The 19104-nt window shown below is 38.4% G+C and overlaps 1 protein-coding gene across 6 annotated transcripts in view; it reads right to left on the bottom strand.

Annotated features, from left to right (window-relative positions):
• eys (eyes shut homolog) overlaps positions 1–19104 on the bottom strand; it is a 307886-nt gene that overhangs the window by 79111 nt on the left and 209671 nt on the right. For all 6 annotated transcript variants that reach the window (XM_049472628.1, XM_049472623.1, XM_049472625.1 and 3 more), the window contains 2 exons: positions 18505–18746; positions 1174–1335 (listed from right to left, as the gene is read on the bottom strand). In XM_049472628.1, the coding sequence (XP_049328585.1) occupies positions 1174–1335; positions 18505–18746 (404 nt within the window). The remainder of the gene's footprint in view (positions 1–1173; positions 1336–18504; positions 18747–19104) is intronic.

The raw sequence follows: 19104 nt of genomic DNA, 5'->3' as shown, positions 1-19104 counted from the left end.
ATCTGAATGTCGACTGAGCTCCAATAGAAAAACAAAGAACCGCAGACGTCAAAACAATCAGAAAAAAAGTGCTGAAAATACTATTTTTATCAATTTCATACAAATATCATTAAAACACTAAAGAAACTGTGAGCTGACCTAAGTGTTTAAATCTGCTCTTTGAATATTTGAGTAATATAAACATGTTTTAGTAGCGTTTTAGTAGTGAGCAGTGTAATTGGTAGTTTTAGTAACAGTAGTATTAAAATTAGTGGTACTAGCAGTGCAATTAGAAGTAACAGTAGTAGTAAGAGCAGTATTAATATTAGTAGCAGCAGCACTGTTATTGGTAGTTTTAGTAACAGTAGTATTAATATTAGTTATACTAGTAGGGTAATTAGTAGTAACAGTAGTGGTTGTAACAATAGTATTAATATTAGTAGCACTGGCAGTGCAACTGGTAGTTTTAATAACAGTAGTATGATTGTTAGTAGTACTAGTAGTACAATTAGTATTAACAGTATTAGTAGTAAGAGTAGTATTAATATTAGTAGCACTAGCAGTGTAATTGGTAGTTTTAGTAACAGTAGTATTAATATTAGTAGTACTAGCAGTGTAATTGGTAGTTTTAGTAACAGTAGTATTAATATTAGTAGTACTAGCAGTGTAATTGGTAGTTTTAGTAACAGTAGTATTAATATTAGTAGTACTAGCAGTGTAATTGGTAGTTTTAGTAACAGTAGTATTAATATTAGTAGTACTAGCAGTGTAATTGGTAGTTTTAGTAACAGTAGTATTAATATTAGTAGTACTAGCAGTGTAATTGGTAGTTTTAGTAACAGTAGTATTAATATTAGTAGTACTAGCAGTGTAATTGGTAGTTTTAGTAACAGTAGTATTAATATTAGTAGTACTAGCAGTGTAATTGGTAGTTTTAGTAACAGTAGTTTTGTTATAAGTAGTACTAGCAGTGTTATTTAATAGTTTTAGTAACAGTAGAATTAATGTAGTACTAGAAGTGCAATTAGTATTAAAAGTAGTAGTAATAACAGTAGTTAAAATTCCTGTAGTGTGAAATGAAGTTGAGAAGATAAAACATGAACTAGATTGGGTTCACACTGTGTGCAATCATTAAAAGTTAAAATAAACAGGGAGAACTCAGCATTTCCTCTGTTGCAAGTGATTAATACTCACTGTACAGTATAGTTCCGTGCTCGGCTCTGGTTTTTACAGTGAGGTAAATGCTCACTGTATCTGCAGCAGATGAAGCTTCAAACTCAGAGGAAATCAGAGCAGTGAGGGTCTGGAGCTCCAGGAAGGAAGATCCGCTGAACGAAGGGAAGAACACAGAGATTTCTGAAAGGAAAAGAAAGGAAAGGTAAATAAATGCAAATCAAATATCTACAGCGTTCTTCGCGCTCTGATTTGCTTACTGCTGACAGAGCACTGCTGCTGAAAATCCACGCATTCTACTGTAATGTTGACATACAGAAAATTACACTGTTTTTACAGACCAAGCACATAAAAACACAGAGCAATGCATCATTTTTTCTTCTATAGAGAGTCTCCAAAACAGCAGCTTTACAGGAGCAGCAAATAACACACAAATACAGCTCTGAAAAAAAAGAGAGCACTTAAAAATAATTTACCAAATCAAAAATATCTGGAATATAATCAAGAGGAAGATGGATGATCACAAACCATCAAACCACCAAACTGAACTGCTTGAAAAAAGTTATCCAAAAGCAGTGTGTAAGACTGGTGCAGGGGAACATACAGAGATGCATGAAAACAGAAATGTTGTTTGTAGTTTATAGAATAAAACAACAATGTTCATTTTACTCAAACATAAACCTATAAATAGCAAAATCAGAGAAACTGATTCAGAAACTAAAACAATTAAATGGTCTCTTAATTTATATATACATATACAGTATACATATACATGCAAAAGTATTCACCCCCCCTTTGAACTTTTCAAACTTTTTGCCACATTTCAGGCTTCAAACATAAAGATATGAAATTGTAATTTTTTGTGAAGAATCAACAACAAGTGGGACACAATTGTAAAGTGAAACAAAATGTATTGGATATTTTTAACTTTTTTTTAGAAATAAAAAACTGAAAAGTGGGGCGTGTAATATTATTCATCCCCTTTGCGTTAATACTCTGTAGCTCCAACTTTTGCTTTGATTACAGCTGCAAAAGGTCACTTGGGGTTTGTCTCGATCAGTTTTGCACATCGAGAGACTGAAATTTTTGCCCATTCTTCTTTGCAAAACAGCTGGAGCTCAGTGAGGTTGGATTTCCACAGATTCTCCATTAGATTCAGGTCTAGACTTTGACTTGGAAATTCGAACTAAATATGTTTATTTGTGAACCGTTACATTGTAGATTTTAGCAGCTTTATGTTTTGGGTCATTGTCTTGTCGGAAGATAAATCTCCGTCCCAGTCTCTGGTCTTTTTTAGACTCTATCAGGTTTTCTCTCTCAGAATGGTCCTGTATCCATAAATAAATGCACTAACACAAGCATTAATCTGTAATAATAGATTTACAGTGTCGTAAATGATTGCATTTTGCTGATTGTCCAAAATAATTTTATTGCTGAAGAGCTTCAAAAATTCTGTAATATTAATGTAATATTGTATATTTCTACAGCAGTACAGTAAATCCTGACAGTGCTATTCAGAGTGACAGGACTCAGTGTGCTGTATATGTTACTCCACTGCAGGCTGGAGCCATATCTCCTACAGCAGCTCCACAATCCAGCCCAGCTTTCTGACATTCAGCCCCCACGCCAGCGGCAGGAGGACCCCCGTCAGGAGCAGCGTGACGCTGCCGTTATCTCCCTCAGGATGACGGATCACATGACCGTGAGGAGGGTCTGGCTCCGGTCGAGGGTGGGCTCCTCAGTGGCAGTAATGATCCGTTAGCTTTACACAAAGGCCAGTGCCGGCAGAGCAGCCGTGCCACCCTATCAGGAGATGGCACCGGGTCTGAGCTGAGCAGACCATGCCAAACATGAAGCACGGGCACTTTAACCTCTAAACCTTCAGAGTTTTACATTATTTAAAATAAAAATAAAATGTTCTGTATTGTAGATTAACACTAAACTCATCCAATAATGCTGAATAAACTAATACATTTTAGACATTTTAAACAGCTTCACACATCTCTGCTGGATTTTCTCAGTCAGCTTTATGAGGTAGAGTCACCTGGAATTCAGGCTTTCAGTTAACAGCTGTGCTGAACTGATCAAGAGTTAATTACTTGAATTTCTTGTCTCTTAATAAAGTGTTTCAGAGCATCAGTTAAAGTAAAGTAGGGAAGAGGTAGAGTTACAGGTATACAGTGAATAACAGCTCTATTTGAGTAATGTCTATGTTATAAAATCCATATTATGAGAACTACAAAAAATGATCAATTAAATAAATAAAGAAAAATGAAAAAGAAAAAAATCCTCAAAATCATAATGATGGAACTGGCACTCATCAGATATATACAGTATATATAGTGTATATATGTGTTACACACAGAGTGATCTATTTTATGCATGTATTTCTTTATTCTTGATAATTATAGCTTACAGCCAATAAAAAAAAACCAAAACAAAAAAAAAATCAGTGTCTCAGAAAATTAAAATATTATATTATATAAGACCAATTGGTACTTTTGGTAAGCAGTGTGGGCAGTGTGCCAAGTCCTGCTGGAAAATGAAATCCGCATCTCCATAAAAGTTGTCAGTAGAGGGAATCATGAATAAACGTTTTTTTTTCAGTAACGATTGCTCTAATGCGTTACTGTTTCCAATCCAGTAATCAGATTAAAGTTATTAATCTAAGTATATATAGTATATATAGTAAGAATAGACGATGGTTTAAGACGCTGGCGTTTCCTACAGAGGTTATTCAGACGTTTATGAAGAGAGAAGGCAGCGTTAATGAGGCGTTTCAGGAGGTCGTGATCAATACGAGAACCAGGCCTGGCCTGTGACCCGCGGTGTAGTTTTAGCTTTATCAAAAGGTGAAGGGTGCTGTCCGCCTAATTGAGTGAATCAGATCATGTCAGGAATTGAAGTGAAACATCATAATGAAATCGTGAAATAGCACAGCTGAGATACAGTTAATGTATGATAAGAATAGAAGAGCTGAGGTAGATGTATTAATAGAATAACACTGCTGAGGTAAAGTCATAATTATAACAGCACTGCTCAGGCAAATGTATGATTAGAATTGCACTGCAGGGGTAAATGTATGATAAGATTAGAATTGTTGAAGTAAAAATATAAATAGAGCAGCACTGCCTAAGTAAATTTAGAATTAGAATAGCACTGCTGAGATACAGAAACTGTATGGTTAGAACAGCACTGCTGAAGTAAATCCGTAATTCGAGTAGCACAGCTGAGATACAATTAATGTGTGATTAGAAAAGTACTGCTAAGGTAAAACATATGATTAATAAAAAAGCAATTCTGAGGTAAATATGTGATTAGAACAGCACTACTGAGGTAAACATATGATTAGAATAAGGTAAAGCTAAGGTAAATGTAAGATTACAATAGAAATTCTGAGATGAATGTATGATTAGAGTAGCACTGCTAAGGTAACTTCAGAATTAGAAGAGCACTATGTGATTAGAACATAAGAGCACATGTAAACGTATAATTAGAAAAACACTGCTGAAATAAATGTATGATTACAATAGAAATGCTGAGGTAAATGTATGATTAGAACTGTGTATGTAAAAGTTTGAATAGAATAGCAATGCTTGAGCCATGATTATAATAGCACAGCTGAAATACAGTAAGTGTATGATTAGAAAAGCACTGCTAAGATACAGTAAATGCATGATTAGAACAGCACTGCTGAGGTAAATTCATGACCAAAAACAGCACTAAAGAGATACCATTACGACGCTCTGTTTAGGTAAAGGTGTTATTAGAATAGTACTTCTGAGGTAAATGTATGATAATTTTAGCACTGCTGAGGTAAATGTATGATTAAAATAGATATATGTTGGTTCTGTACATCAGTGTAAAATTCCACCATGCTTCCACAGTCAGTAAGCTTTAGAATAAGGGTGGGTAGCGTGTGATAGATGCGTGCGCCGCAGTGTTTTACTCACTACAGTCTTTTCTCTTTTGTTTTTTCATTTATTTTTTGTTCCAGGCTTTTCCAGCAGGGCCCTTAATCATGGTGGCTTCTTCCAGCACGTCATGTTTGCTTTTCTTCCTCTCCGTCTATCCATCTGGAGAGTATCTGCGCTTATCTCACGGTTCATCGCTCTCGTAAAGCTTTCTCTCCGCTCCCTCCCTCCGTTAAACGCTCGTCCGGGGAGTGTGCGCTATTTTTCGCTGAGTGAGAACAAACGGCGGCGGCGGTTTGAAAGGCTCCATCAGTCTGTCTGCGGCCGGTCTCTGGGTCCTCTCCTCGTACGGTTGGGTGGTGGCAGCACTTCTGAGGACCGGGGGACACTGAGAAACTTCCAGCGGCTGTTTACGTGCTGACAAAGTCCTGAGATAAGAGTTATTTTAGCGAGTCTGCAGGTTCGGACACTCCGGCGTCCTTCACTTTAAATCACACCATCACTCACATCGGGTCACGCCGTCGTGATGTAGCTGAAAACTTTTGGTAGATGTTGCTGGGCTGGTGGCGACGCTACAACATCGCTCACGCTTTAAAAACAGGACGTGACTTTCTATCATTTTTACTAAGGGTACAATATAAAGCTTTCTTGCATTTTTTCATACTTACATTTTATACAAATATAGCCTGAGTAAATATGAAAAGCACTTTTTAAATTAGAATATCATTTATTAAGGGGAAAAAATATTCAAAGCAGTCTGTTTGTAAAGCTGAGTTAAATTTCACTACTAACCACAACCAGACCTGATTACTGCCAGACCTGTAGAATCAATAAATCACTTAAATAGAAGCTGTCTGACAACATGAAGCAGATAAAAGATCTCAAAAAGCAGCACATTATTATAAAAGAAATGGGACTAATACTTTTTCAACACAGGGCTAGATTGGTTTGGATATAGTTTTTTTTCCCCTTTAATAAATAAAAATGTAATTTAAAAAGTGCATTACATATATGTTTGAGTAAAATGAACATTGTTGTTTTATTATATAAACTACCGAAAAAAAAAAAAAATATATATATATATACATATGTATATGTATATATATATATATATTTTTTTTTTTTGGTGGAATGACCCTGTTTTTTAATCACAGTTTTTTCATGCATCTTGGCATCATGTTCTCCTCCACCAGTCTTACACACTGCTTTTAGACAATTCAAGAAATGAATTTTTGTTTGATGGTTTGTGATCATCCATCTTCCTCTTGATTACATTCCAGAGGTGTGTGGTCAGTGGGGTTCAGTTCCGGAGATTGGACTGGCCATTACAGGTTTTTGATCTTAAGGTCTTCATTCACAGCAAGCGTTTGGCGTGGATGTAAAGATGAATGAATGAACAGATAAATGGAGGAATAAATGGATGAATTGTTGATTATGATTGATGATTTATAGTCGTTTGGAGCTTTTAATACTCAAACCCACAAACTAATCCAGCGCAGACCCAGTGTGGTGAAAACATGGTGTTGAAAACGTGGCTTTAAAACATGGTGTGGGCAATCAGGCCACTCCCCCGAGTCCGAGCAAGGATTTATACTCCACCGGCAAACATCTACCAGCTCATTAATACAGGTCAACTTACCTCTAAAACCACAACTGGGAGCTGTAGCGTCTGTACGTCTTCATCTGGAGGCAACGGGTTAAATTAATAAATAAGGATAAACTCTGCTCTCTGGGATTAAAGAGCCGGTTACATGATTTTTTTTTTAGTAAGAAAAATGAAAATATTGGGTATATTCCTGCCTTTCGCCCACCGATTACAGTTTCATGAATGAATGAATGAATGAATGAATAAACGGATGAATAAATGAATAAATTTCTGGTTATATTTCACGATTTACAGAAGTATGAAGCTTCTACACACATTCCCACAATCTAATCCAGTCCAGACTCAGCGTGGAGTCGATATTATAAATTATAAATTAGACCACCCCTCGAGTCAGAGCACAGATTTCTTCTTCCACCAGCTCATTAAAACAGGTCAATTCATCTATAGTTATCAGAACAGCAGCATTTCTGGAATAATTCAGCTCATCTTCATCTAGAAATAATATAACAAACGTTTTAGCTCACTTCAATATATAGAAAAATTGTTTTTCAAAGTTATCAAATGTAACATGTGACAAATTAGCACTTTTTTAATAGACTAAAATCTTAAAAAGTTTAGTTCTAAAGCCTAAAAAGTGAAATTCTCTTAAACTAATAATATTTAAAGAGTTAACAACTTACTGAAAACTTCCTCATACTTGTTTTATGTGATTTAGTGCAAGGTGCACCGCAGAATGCTCATTGCTATCTTACATCCCGCAAACAGCCTATTTTCACTGATTAGACTTGCATAATTTAAATAGCAGCAGTGCTTCTGAATATATCTACACTGATGGGTACAAAATCTTGGCCAGTTACTGTTGAAACTTTCAATACTATTTATAATAACTAAAACCATAACATTTATTCAGTTATGCAATAATATATTCTTAAGATATTTTTTTTTTTCTAAATGTAAGTGTTTTGTCATATAGCCAAGAATATTGTCAAACGCAAAAAAATCCTAAAATGTTAAAAAACATTATATTATTCTAGGGGCATTTTGCCTTCCTATACTGCCAAGATAGCAATGAACGGCTATATGGGGCTATATGATGATATAGGAGTTATATATTTCTGTTTGATATAGGAGCTACATGATGACATATGAGCTATATCATTCTATGTAATACAGGAACTATATAATGCTATATGATGATATAGGAGCTATATATTTCTATATGATGCAATGGGAGCTATATATTTCTATATGATATAGGAACTATATAATGCTATATAATGATATATGAGATATGATAATATGGGAGCTACATGATATATGAGCTATATAATTCTAAATAATATAGGAACTATATAATGCTATATGATGATATTGGAGCTATATGATGCTATACGATGATGATATGGGAGTTCGAATGAGCGAGTTTTATTAATTGGACTTTCAAATCGGGGAGAAAATTATAAATGGGGTAAAATTAGAACTAAATAATCAGAAAAAGGAACAGTAGCATCTGTGCGAGGTCCACAGTGCAGCAGTGCAGAGCGTGAATCCGGGAATAATAATAATAATTCGGTACGTCTTCATCCAGAAGGAATGGATTAAATAAACAAATAAGAATAGAGTCTGCCCGCATGATTATGTGATATTTCCCACGGGGCACGACAAATGAGCCTAGCCCCCAAATATAGCACCCCCGCCGCCTTCCCCGCGCCCACAGAGACGAATAGCATTACCAGAGGATTACTTAATTATCTGCAAATTAGCACTGTGAGAATAAATAGCGGAGGTGCCGGTGAAAGGGCGCGGTGCACGGCGGCGGCGGCGGGCGAGTTACCGAAGGGAAGAGGGCACTGTTTGACGTTTGACTTTCAGCCTTTTGATGGAGTATAGATTTAAGCTCAATCAGACCTCGACTCAGATCGAGTCGGAGGAAAAGAAAAAGAAGAGAAACATTGATTTAAGACACGACGGCGGCGAGCCTCATTAAGATTTATGAGTAACTAGTGTTCCAATTTTCTCAGCCTGCTCTCTTTCTATTCTCGAAATGTTAGCGTTCAATTATGTAGCTTTAGTGGATGCAGCTACAATTAATTAGGCCAATTCATCAGCGGCTTCAGAGAGCGCGAGCCGTAAAACTGCAGGAAAAAAAAAAGCAGAAAAAAATGCATAGAAAACTGTTTAAAAGAAAATAAGACAAAATAAAAAGTCAATTGTTATGCTTTTTTAAATCTTATATATTTTTTTTGTCTCACCTATTCAGCTGCTACTCAGCTGTATATCTATATCTTCACCCATCACTGAAGACTCATACGACACATGCAAACTCAGACTCCGCCTCTTTTTAAAGCAGCATTGCCGAGGAATGCTCGGAGGAAAGTTCTGATACATCAGCTCACAGACGCAGCCTTGTGCTGATCCACATCACCCTAGGAGTGATGAGGAGAAAGAGCGCCATCTACTCTGTACCCACCCAGAGAGAGCAAGGATGACTCTGCTCTCTCAGGGCTCCGGCAGCTGATGGCAAGCTGCATGACTGGAATCTGAATCAGCTATTGATCTCCCGATCACAGGGGCAGCACTTTAGACCGCTGGACCATTTGGCGTTTTAATCCTTTTTTATGACAAACGCATAAATCAACTGACTACATCCTGCATGCCACATCTTAGACAGATGTTCACTGCTATCTTGGCACAACAAAAATATCAATTATATAAGTTAAATAGATTTAGGAGGATTTAACTTCCTTAAAATTTTAAATAGTAAATAGTTTTTTTTTTTTTTTTCTCTTCTATTTTTGCATTTTACAGTTTCCAAATGTGCAATTCATGCCAGTTAGCTTTATTGATGTAACAGAACACTCAACTCATTTTTTTTTTTTTTGTGCAAAACTGTTGATTTATGTTTGTATAAATTAAAATTTGTGCGATAAAGCACAAATAAGCTTGATTATTTACTTTAAATAAAAATACATCAAGTTTTGATAATGTTTAAACGTTATTTATGCTCAATAATATGTGGAGCACAGTGGTTAGAAAGTGTTACTGTAACTGCAACAGAAGCACAAACCTCATCTGCTGACATACTACGGACAGTAGGTATAGATCCCTCCCTCAGACAAAGTCTGCTGGCTGATCCTGCTGTGTAGTGTCTGAGCTTGTCAATCAGCAGAACGAAATGGAAAAGTTTCTTCAACTGATCTAGTGGGTGGGGCTCCGGTGGGGGTTGACAGATAGGGGGTGGAGCCAGGGTGGCTTTCAGCTGATTTACATAAAACGAATGGGTAACCTTTATTTATGTCGGATTTTATGCTTAATAATCTGTGTGAGAGTGTTTTAAAGTGTTTAATGTGAATTTTTACATATAATAATGTGATGCATGATTTCCACTATTAAAAATCATAATTAATAAAGCTGAAAAAGGTCTAAATTGAAAATCTGAAATAAGTTCAGATGTAGGTTAAAGCAGATGTTTTTCTACTTCTTCTCACTAAAGTAAAATAAAGTGCTGTAGAGGAGACACAGCCCTGCACCCACTGCAGGCTGCAGGGTGCCAACAAATCCCTGAAATCCCCTGGAAAGTGAGCTGGGCAGTTTTCTCAGAGGAGCAGCAGCATATATACTTTACTAATGCCCTGACACTCGGCCCGGCCCGCGGTATCAGTCTTACCGCGTCCCGGAGGAGCCCGGCATCGGACCGAGCTGCAGAAAATTCCACAAGAGCAGAAACAAAGCCGGTTCATCTTCACCAGCGCCTGACATCACACTGCTGACATCCAACTTTACTACTAACACGACTACGCAACTACGCCACCTGCAGAAAACAATAACCCACCCCTACACACCACATCCTTACTTACACAATCAGCCAATCCAACGCCTCGCTTTTATTAACTATATATTAACACATTAAACTAATACTCCATCAATTATGGAACGTAAAATATGAAGTATCAAAATATTCCACTGGAAAAAGCTATTTAAAATGTTTTAAACCAAACAAAAAATGATTCAAACAGTGCATTTGTTTATTCTGCCAGCAGAAATTTAAATAGTGAATCTGCTGAAATAGACTACTGATATATATATTGTTCCAGATGGTTGCTGTGGTATCCCACGTGGTTGCTGTAGGCTTGTGGTGGCCTCCAAGTTGATTGCTATAGGGTTGCTGTACTGTGTCCTAGATGGTTGCTGTGGGGTTGTTGCGATGTCCAAGGTGGTTGCTGTGGGGTTGTTGCGATGTCCAAGGTGGCTGCTGTGGGGTTGTCCAGGTGGTTACTTTGGGTTTGACATTTGGTTGCTTTGGGGTTGCTGTGGTGTTTTGTTATGTGCACTCACTCACAGATTTTAGGCAAACATAAAAAACACACAAAAAAAACAAGTGGTTGCCACAATGATGTTGATTGCTTTGGGGTTGCTGTGGTGTCCCATTCTTACGTATTTAGTGTAATATGGGAGAATGATGGTGAATATGGGCTGTAAAACAGCTGAACGCTGCTGTATATCTCAGGCTTAACCACCTGAAGGAAATAAAGCGGTCAGACTGCGCTCACTCAACCACTCAGCCCAAATAGCTCAATCAAAGCCGCTTCATAAAGCGTAAACATGGCCGTTGCTGTTTGTGTATGTGGGTATAAAGCTGGCGAGCTTTATTGACAGTCGCTCACATGCTCTGCATGTTACACTCTAAAAAACAGAGGTACGAAACGAGTACTTTTTTGTACTCAAAGGTACACTCTTCATAATTGTACCCACAAAGGTATAATATTGGTCTTAACAGGGTCAGATTTGTGCCCTCTGAAGTACAAAGTAATTTCTAACAGCAATAAGTACAAATTTGTACCATTTAACCAGCCAAAGGGTACATTCAGTATTCTGTACCACTGTACTAATAAACAATATATATTTTATTTGCACATTTTTTTATTTGAAAGCCAGACAATTTTGCATCATTAAGTTCTTGACACATATTTAGTTGATGATAATGTTTATAATCTATATGATCTATACTTGCATAAAAACCATGGGTACAAAAAAGGACTTTCACTGAAAGGTACTTTTTTGTACCTCAATATAAGGTACAGCCCCAGCGACAAGCTTTGTACTCTTTTAAGTACAAATCTGTACTTACTTTTCTTAGTGTGTATACTGTGGCAGTAAAGTATCAAATATTTAATGCTCTGTAAAACCCCAGAGTAAATAACGGCTCGGGCTGAGGGGAGGAATGAGCTGGACGAGTGAATTGGACGCGATGCTGCTGCTTTTGTTGGTTTTGGACGCTGTTTTTGTGAGAAAACAAGTCATTTTGGTCAGCAGCCTGCAAAAAAACTAAAATCTCATTTAGTTAAATCCTCTTAAATCTACTTTAAATATGTGAAATTTCTGCAATGTTGGCAGAATATTTTAAGAATATTCAATTTACAGCTCTTAAAAATTATGAGTTTCTTTGATTTTACCAACAAGAGGAAGATGGATGATCACAAGCCATCAAACCAAGCTAATCTGCTTGAATTTTTGCACCAGGAGTAAAGCAGTGTGTAAGACTGGTGGAGGAGGACATGATACCAAGATGCATAAAAACTGTGATTAAAAACCACCAGGGTTATTCCACCAAATATTGATAATTTCTGAACTCTTAAAACTTAATGAATATGAACTTGTTTTCTTTGCATTATTTGAGGTCTGAAAGCTCTGCATCTTTTTTGTTAAAAATGCTCTAAATGACACTATTTTTGGGGGGAATTTGAGAGAAATGTTGTCTGTAGTTTATAGAATAAAACAACAATGTTCATTTTACTCAAATATAAACCTATAAATAGCAGAATCAGAGAAACTGATTCAGAAACTGAAGTGCTCTCTTTATTTTTTATCAGCTCTGTATGCTTTTCCATTGCGAATGCATTAAAACCATGTTAATCTATAACATGAGGGATGTGCTAGATGAGTGAATGCCAGCGTTTCTGATGGTTTCTGTGGATTTGGAAACCCATGATTTGTTGAGCGTTAGTTGATGAATAGGACTTCCTGTGTACTGGTGGAGGAAAGTCTGCAGCCGTTCCCATTGGTCCGCAGTGTTTGGCATATGGTGCGCTGTTATGGCTGCCCTAATTCAGTCAGCTCACGCTGCTAACATCATTCGGATCCGGCGCCGGTGTCAGCGGCCCGCATAGAAGTGCAAAGATTCCAGACTTGCTGCCTCCAGAAGTGCAGCTCAGTGTGAAGCCTGGAGAAGATCCAGCGCCAGCAAGACGTGCACCAACAATTTGTCCCCTTTTGAACTCTTTTGAATGTTAAGTGTGAGTGACAAGAGGACACTATCAGTATGCAAACAGGTGGAAAGGTGTAAGAGTTTAACTGAATTCAAAGTACTAAGTAAGAAACTAAGCTATTCTTAGTGCTGTGGCATATTGTGTGCATTTGCACATCTGTGTCAGCAATGCATTCATTAGAAGACATGTCCACAAACATTTGGACACACAGTGTACATGCACCCTCGTTCACCCTGAGGAGCCCCCAAGCGTAAAAAACTGCAGACGATGCCCCCTTCACTCCGTCACTGATGCTGCTGCTGACGCTGCCACTGATGCTGCCACTGCTCAGCCATCAAGTACAAAGGCAAGTGAATTAAAGTGGCAAGCGTGCCTCGCACCGGAGGGTCGGCATTATCTTGTGTAGATAGCGCCCCTCACCTCCCCGTCCACTGGTGCAGGGTAACAGGTCTATCCCGCCGGTCAGGAGGACACGGCGCTAATAATATTTACCCTGTTCAGCACGGCGATGACTGATAGGCCAGCGTTATCAAATTAATTGGGACTTAATACTCAGGATGAACTGCTGCCTGGCACAACACAGCGCTCACAGGCTCAGAGCTCCCTAACACAGACTGCACTGAGATCAGCACAACTTTAAAACTAGTAGTAATGCAGTTTCTGTTATACACCGACCAAGCATAACATTATGACCACCTCCTTCTTGTTTCTACACCCGTTATCCATATCCAATATTTATCAGCTTTACTGATCATATAGAACATTCTCTAATTCTATAGTTACAGACTGTAGTTCTGTACCTCACCATATTCTCATTATCTTACTGTATCTTACCATATTCTCATTATACACCAACTTCTATAACTCTCTAATCTCATTTCACCTCACCATACCAGTCATACCTCACTATATCTCTCTATACCTCACCATACCTCTCTAAACCTCACCATACCTCTCTAAACCTCACCATATCTCTCTATACATCACCATACCCCAACCAAACCTCTCTAAACCTCACCATACCCCAACCAAACCTCTCTAAACCTCACCATACCCCAACCAAACCTCTCTAAACCTCACCATACCCCAACCAAACCTTTATAAACCTCACCATACCCCAACCATACCTCTCTAAACCTTACCATATCACTCTATACCTCACCATACCTCTCTAAACCTCACCATACCTCTCTAAACCTCACCATATCTCTCTATACATCACCATACCCCAACCAAACCTCTCTAAACCTCACCATACCCCAACCAAACCTCTCTAAACCTCACCATACCCCAACCAAACCTCTCTAAACCTCACCATACCCCAACCAAACCTTTATAAACCTCACCATACCCCAACCATACCTCTCTAAACCTTACCATATCACTCTATACTTCACCATATCTCTCTATACTTCACCATATCTCTCTATACCTCACCGTACCCCAAACCTACCTCTCGATACCCCAACCATACCTCACTATATCCCAATGGTACCTCTTTATAACCCATTTTACCTCACCATACCCAAACCATACCTCATATATACCCCATCCATACCTCACTGAAACTCACTATACCCCAATCATACCTCACTATACCTCACCGCACACTACATCAGACAGACAGCATGGTACTCATATCATCATAACTTGAAAACACTTGGATTTTGGGAGTTGCATAGACATGCAGTGGACAAAAGACATGGCAAAAGTCAAGGGACACAACGTGGTCCTATTTAACGTTACTACAGTTTAACTGTAAACCTCCACGTGTCCACAAACGAGTAAAAAGATCTCGTTATTTCCAATACATTTGCGATTAAAACAGCGGCTAAAAGAGATCCAGCTCCGGCTCTTTGGGGAGACGTTATCCTGGTTCTGATCTGGCTGATTTTTATCAGAGTGGAATAAATCACTGTATGGGCCGGGTGAATAATGATCTGCTGCTGCGCCGTGTTTAGAGGAGGATTTCTCTTAGCTGGCAACACACGCCTCCTCCAATACTCCCAAAAACTCCATAAGATACAGAAACACTAAATAATCTAAAGTTAAACTGAACTAAAACTGATAGAGTAACTGATTAAAGAGAGCTTTTAAAATTAACTCAACTTTGTTCAGTCAAATGTTTAGCTGGCTAAGTCAGGCAGCAGTGTAGATCTGAGATCTGCAGAACTTTAAAACACTTATTTAAGACGTTTCTGAAACTGTTTGACGTAAGTTAACATACAGAAATAAAGATAAAAGCTAATAAAATTCAGGCTTTAAGACTTTTTTTAAGACATGTCTGTTATCATTGTGGGTCAATCCCTGACAACCCTGGCTGTTAGCATTGCGGCTAACCCTCTCCAAACCTGCAGAGCCTAGCTTCCATGTCTGTTATTATTGCAGGTAAACCTTAAAAAGCCTGGCTGTTAGCATTGCAGCTAACTCTCTAAAAACCTGCTAAGCCTCGCTATGAGCATCACAGTTAACTAATTCAAACTCTACAAAGCCTGGCTGCCATATCTGTTATCATTGCGGGTCGAAAATTTAAAAGCCTGGCTGTTAGCATTGTGGCTAAACCTCTTCAAACCAGCTAAGCCCTACTATAAGCATCGCAGTTAACCAGTTCCAACCCTACTAAGACCGGCTGCCATGTCTGTTATCATTGTGGGTCGAACCGTGACAATCCTGGCTGTTAGCATTGTGGTTAACTTTCTAAAAACCTGCTGAGCCCTGCTATAAGCATTGCAGTTAATTTGAGACAACCTTACTAAGTCTGGCTGCCATTTCTGTTAGAATCGCGGGTCGATCCCTGACAAGCTTGGCTGTCCTTTTGTGGCTAACCTTCTCCACAGACAGTGATGATCCCACTGTTAACATCACAGCTGACTGACAGCATTGTAGCTCCGACCCAGTCGAGACTAGCTATTAGCACTGTGGCTAACCCACTGCAACCCTGCTACTCAGGGTTGGTGCTACATTGCTAAATACCTATTTGCAGGCCTGCCAAGTTATTTAGCATTTTTGCACCAACCCTGAGTAGTGTACTTGTTAGCACTATGGTCAAATGTAGCACATTTACAGTGACTTCAGGTATGTTTATCATTATTTACACAAAAGCTAATCTACTTAACATCACAACAACAACTCAAATCCCTCTGATAACTCGAGTACGTGATCCAGTAACCCACTCAAAACCACGGGCCGCTAAAGCCGCTACAAAAACACAGCGAGCTCACATGCAGGAGGGGGATTAATGATTTTTAATTAATTTGTCGCCCGATTTTCTGCCGCCAGAAGATCTGAACGCTCCATCGATGGAGATGAATGAACTTGGAGGCTCAGCAAATTAGCTCTGTACCTGAGCATCGGCTTATCGACACCGGGCCCAAAGTGTAGCCTCAGCAGGAGGCGGCGGGAAACGCAATGAAAACTCAATTAGCGTTCCCGAGGAACAGGAGCCCGAGAACAGCGGCGAGAGAGAGAGAGGAACGCCGGCCCGGCCATGTTCACACCGCGTATCGCACTTAACTCATAATTGATGACGCCACGGTTCAGATGGAGACTGACAGTAACACTGCGGAAGCCGCTACATGCTAAGCAAGCTTTTAAAGCAGCTCAGTACGCCGGGTGTCAGTCATGATTAAGGAGGTAGTTTCTCTCGGCGCGAGAGCGAGATGAGGCTGAAAATGGAGTGAGTTACGCAAGTCCAGGGTAAAGTTTCACCTGACAGAACCCACACTTAAAAACCTCTCTAACCGCAGAGTGCATGAGAGCTGATTAATTACAATTATAAGAATCAAACTATTGCAATGTATAGATATACTGTATGTTTGAGTAAAATGAACATTGTTGTTTTATTCTATAAACTACAGACAACATTTCTCCCAAATTCCAAATAAAAATATTGTCATTTAGAGCATTTATTTGCAGAAATAATTGCAAAAACAAATTTATGCGACTTAAAACAAAAAAAAAAAAAAAAAAACTTTTTACTAACATTCCCATGACATTTCTTGACATTCTTTTCAACAACTAAAAAAAAAAACTTTAAATGTTCTGGTTTTACAAGTTTTTACAAGGAATTTTTGCAACTCTCAAATATAAGCTCAGTAGCTCAAGTTTTCTATCAATCACACTTCTAGCATTTGTGCATTTGTTTAATTTTCCAGGCATTTCCATGACTGGAAAAACTATTTCTAGCAAATTACGTCTGTTTAAAAAGAATCTGTTCAAAATGTTGTATTTGCAGTATTAAATACACATTATAATAGTATTTTATGTGCAACAAAAAGTAAAATTAAGCATTAAATATACATTCTAATCCAATATACTTCTTAATAAACAAATATTTTGACAGTGACTGTAAATATCTATATAAATTCCATAAAAATAAATTTTTGTTTGTTTTGTTTTTCCGGCCTCGATTGCCCCATAAACACTATAAACATTATAAACACCAAAACAATCCATTCATGTGTTTACTGTGAATCAGAGTTTGGTGTCAGGAATCATACGCTGCTATGAAATTAGTAAGAATAGAGCTGGTTGAATATTTATTTTTATGTGAGAGTAATTTGAGTAATTTTGAAAGAGTTTATTTAAGTTTATTTAAGCAACATTTGAATATTAAATACATTAGTATACACCATACAGCAGTGCAGCAGTGGGAAAATTAATTTCTACAGTAAATAGAAGCTGCATAGTGCTGCTAAATGTGTTAAATGTCCCGCTGCTGTTATCTGTATCTACAGATCATCCCGTAATCTGGACTCTGGTCTTCAGGAACGATGGTATCTGTGGGTACGAGAGCATGGAGGCTGCAGCACCGCTAACGTAATGAGCCTCCAGCATCTAAACTGCAGTAATTAGCCTCGGCCACAGATAGACACAGCTGATAGGCTTGATATACTGTATACAGTTCAGCCTGATTATTCACACGGGCATCAGCAGGGTTAGCTAGTGCTAGTAGTGCAGCTCCTCTCATTAAGTGTTAAGTGTACTGTAAGGGTTGCCAGATTTTACCTGCAGTAGCAAATATTTGCCAAAGACTTTTTATCCGACACTCGGATACACTACTTACAAAAATGTAGCATTTGTAAACAATTTTATTATAATTACGAATACTACATTTGAAATACTGTAAATATGTTTTACATAGTAGTAGTGTAATAATGGTGCTATGTTTATTTGTAATAAGTTGTTATATTGCAGAAGTGGGTTGCTATGGTGTAGGTAAAAAGTTGTTTGGGTGTTACCACTAACAGAACAGCTGTTGCCAGCTGGTTGCTGTGGCATTGTAACAGAATAGCTGTTGATTTGCTAAGGTAGCTCCGTCCCTAAGACAGTTACTTTGTTAATAGGCTGGTTGCTATACTGCAGCTGTGTGTTCTTGAGATGTAAGTAGGTGGTTGCTAAGGTGTTACATGCATTTTTTTGTAGGAGCTTTGGAGGTAACGAGTTTTAATCAACAGATCTGATTCTACTCAGAAGGTGTTATGTTTTCCAGTCAGGTAAAAAAATAGACGAGTAAAAATGGGCTGAAACCTGGAGAAAAAAGCTGTAAAAAAGGAGAGAAGCTTACCTTTCTCACACAGACGGCCGGTGAAGTGCAGGGGGCAGTCGCAGAGGAAGGCTGCCGCCCCGCTGGGCAGCGACAGCGGCTGGCAGGTGCCCCCGTTGCGGCAGGGCCCGTCGGCGCAGGGCGAGGGCGGGGCCGTGGGGAGGGGTTTCGTGCTGTCAGCGCCGCTGGGGGTGGTCTCTAATGCGCTGGATACAGGAGGGGGAGCGGTGGTGCCCGCCGGGGGGTCCTGGTGCCACAGAGACCTGCCAGACACAAAGCCGGGCACGTTAAGGGGCTGCAGTGATTGTAGTGGAGTTACAGAGTGCTGTACGGATTAAAGGGTTTCATTAATAACAGTGATATTTCATAGTTATTCCAGAACCACACTGTTATATTTGGGAATATGACATTATAGATAATATTTTTTGTTATAATATTAATCTAATATATATTTTATTACATTGTGGTTATCATTATTAGTAATAATCCTTATTTTAAGTCGCTTTGGATAGAAGCGTCCGCTAAATGCAATGTAATGTAGTCGTTTTAAACTTTTAACAGCCTGTACCTCGTTTACTTAATCTTATTTATTCTCAGTTTGATTTCTTGTTTTAGTTCTTC

The sequence above is a fragment of the Astyanax mexicanus genome, chromosome 25 (genome assembly GCF_023375975.1).
Source record: "Astyanax mexicanus isolate ESR-SI-001 chromosome 25, AstMex3_surface, whole genome shotgun sequence".
NCBI lineage: Eukaryota > Metazoa > Chordata > Actinopteri > Characiformes > Acestrorhamphidae > Astyanax > Astyanax mexicanus.
Note: the sequence above shows the minus strand (reverse complement) of the source record. Positions and strands in the feature narration are given on the sequence as shown.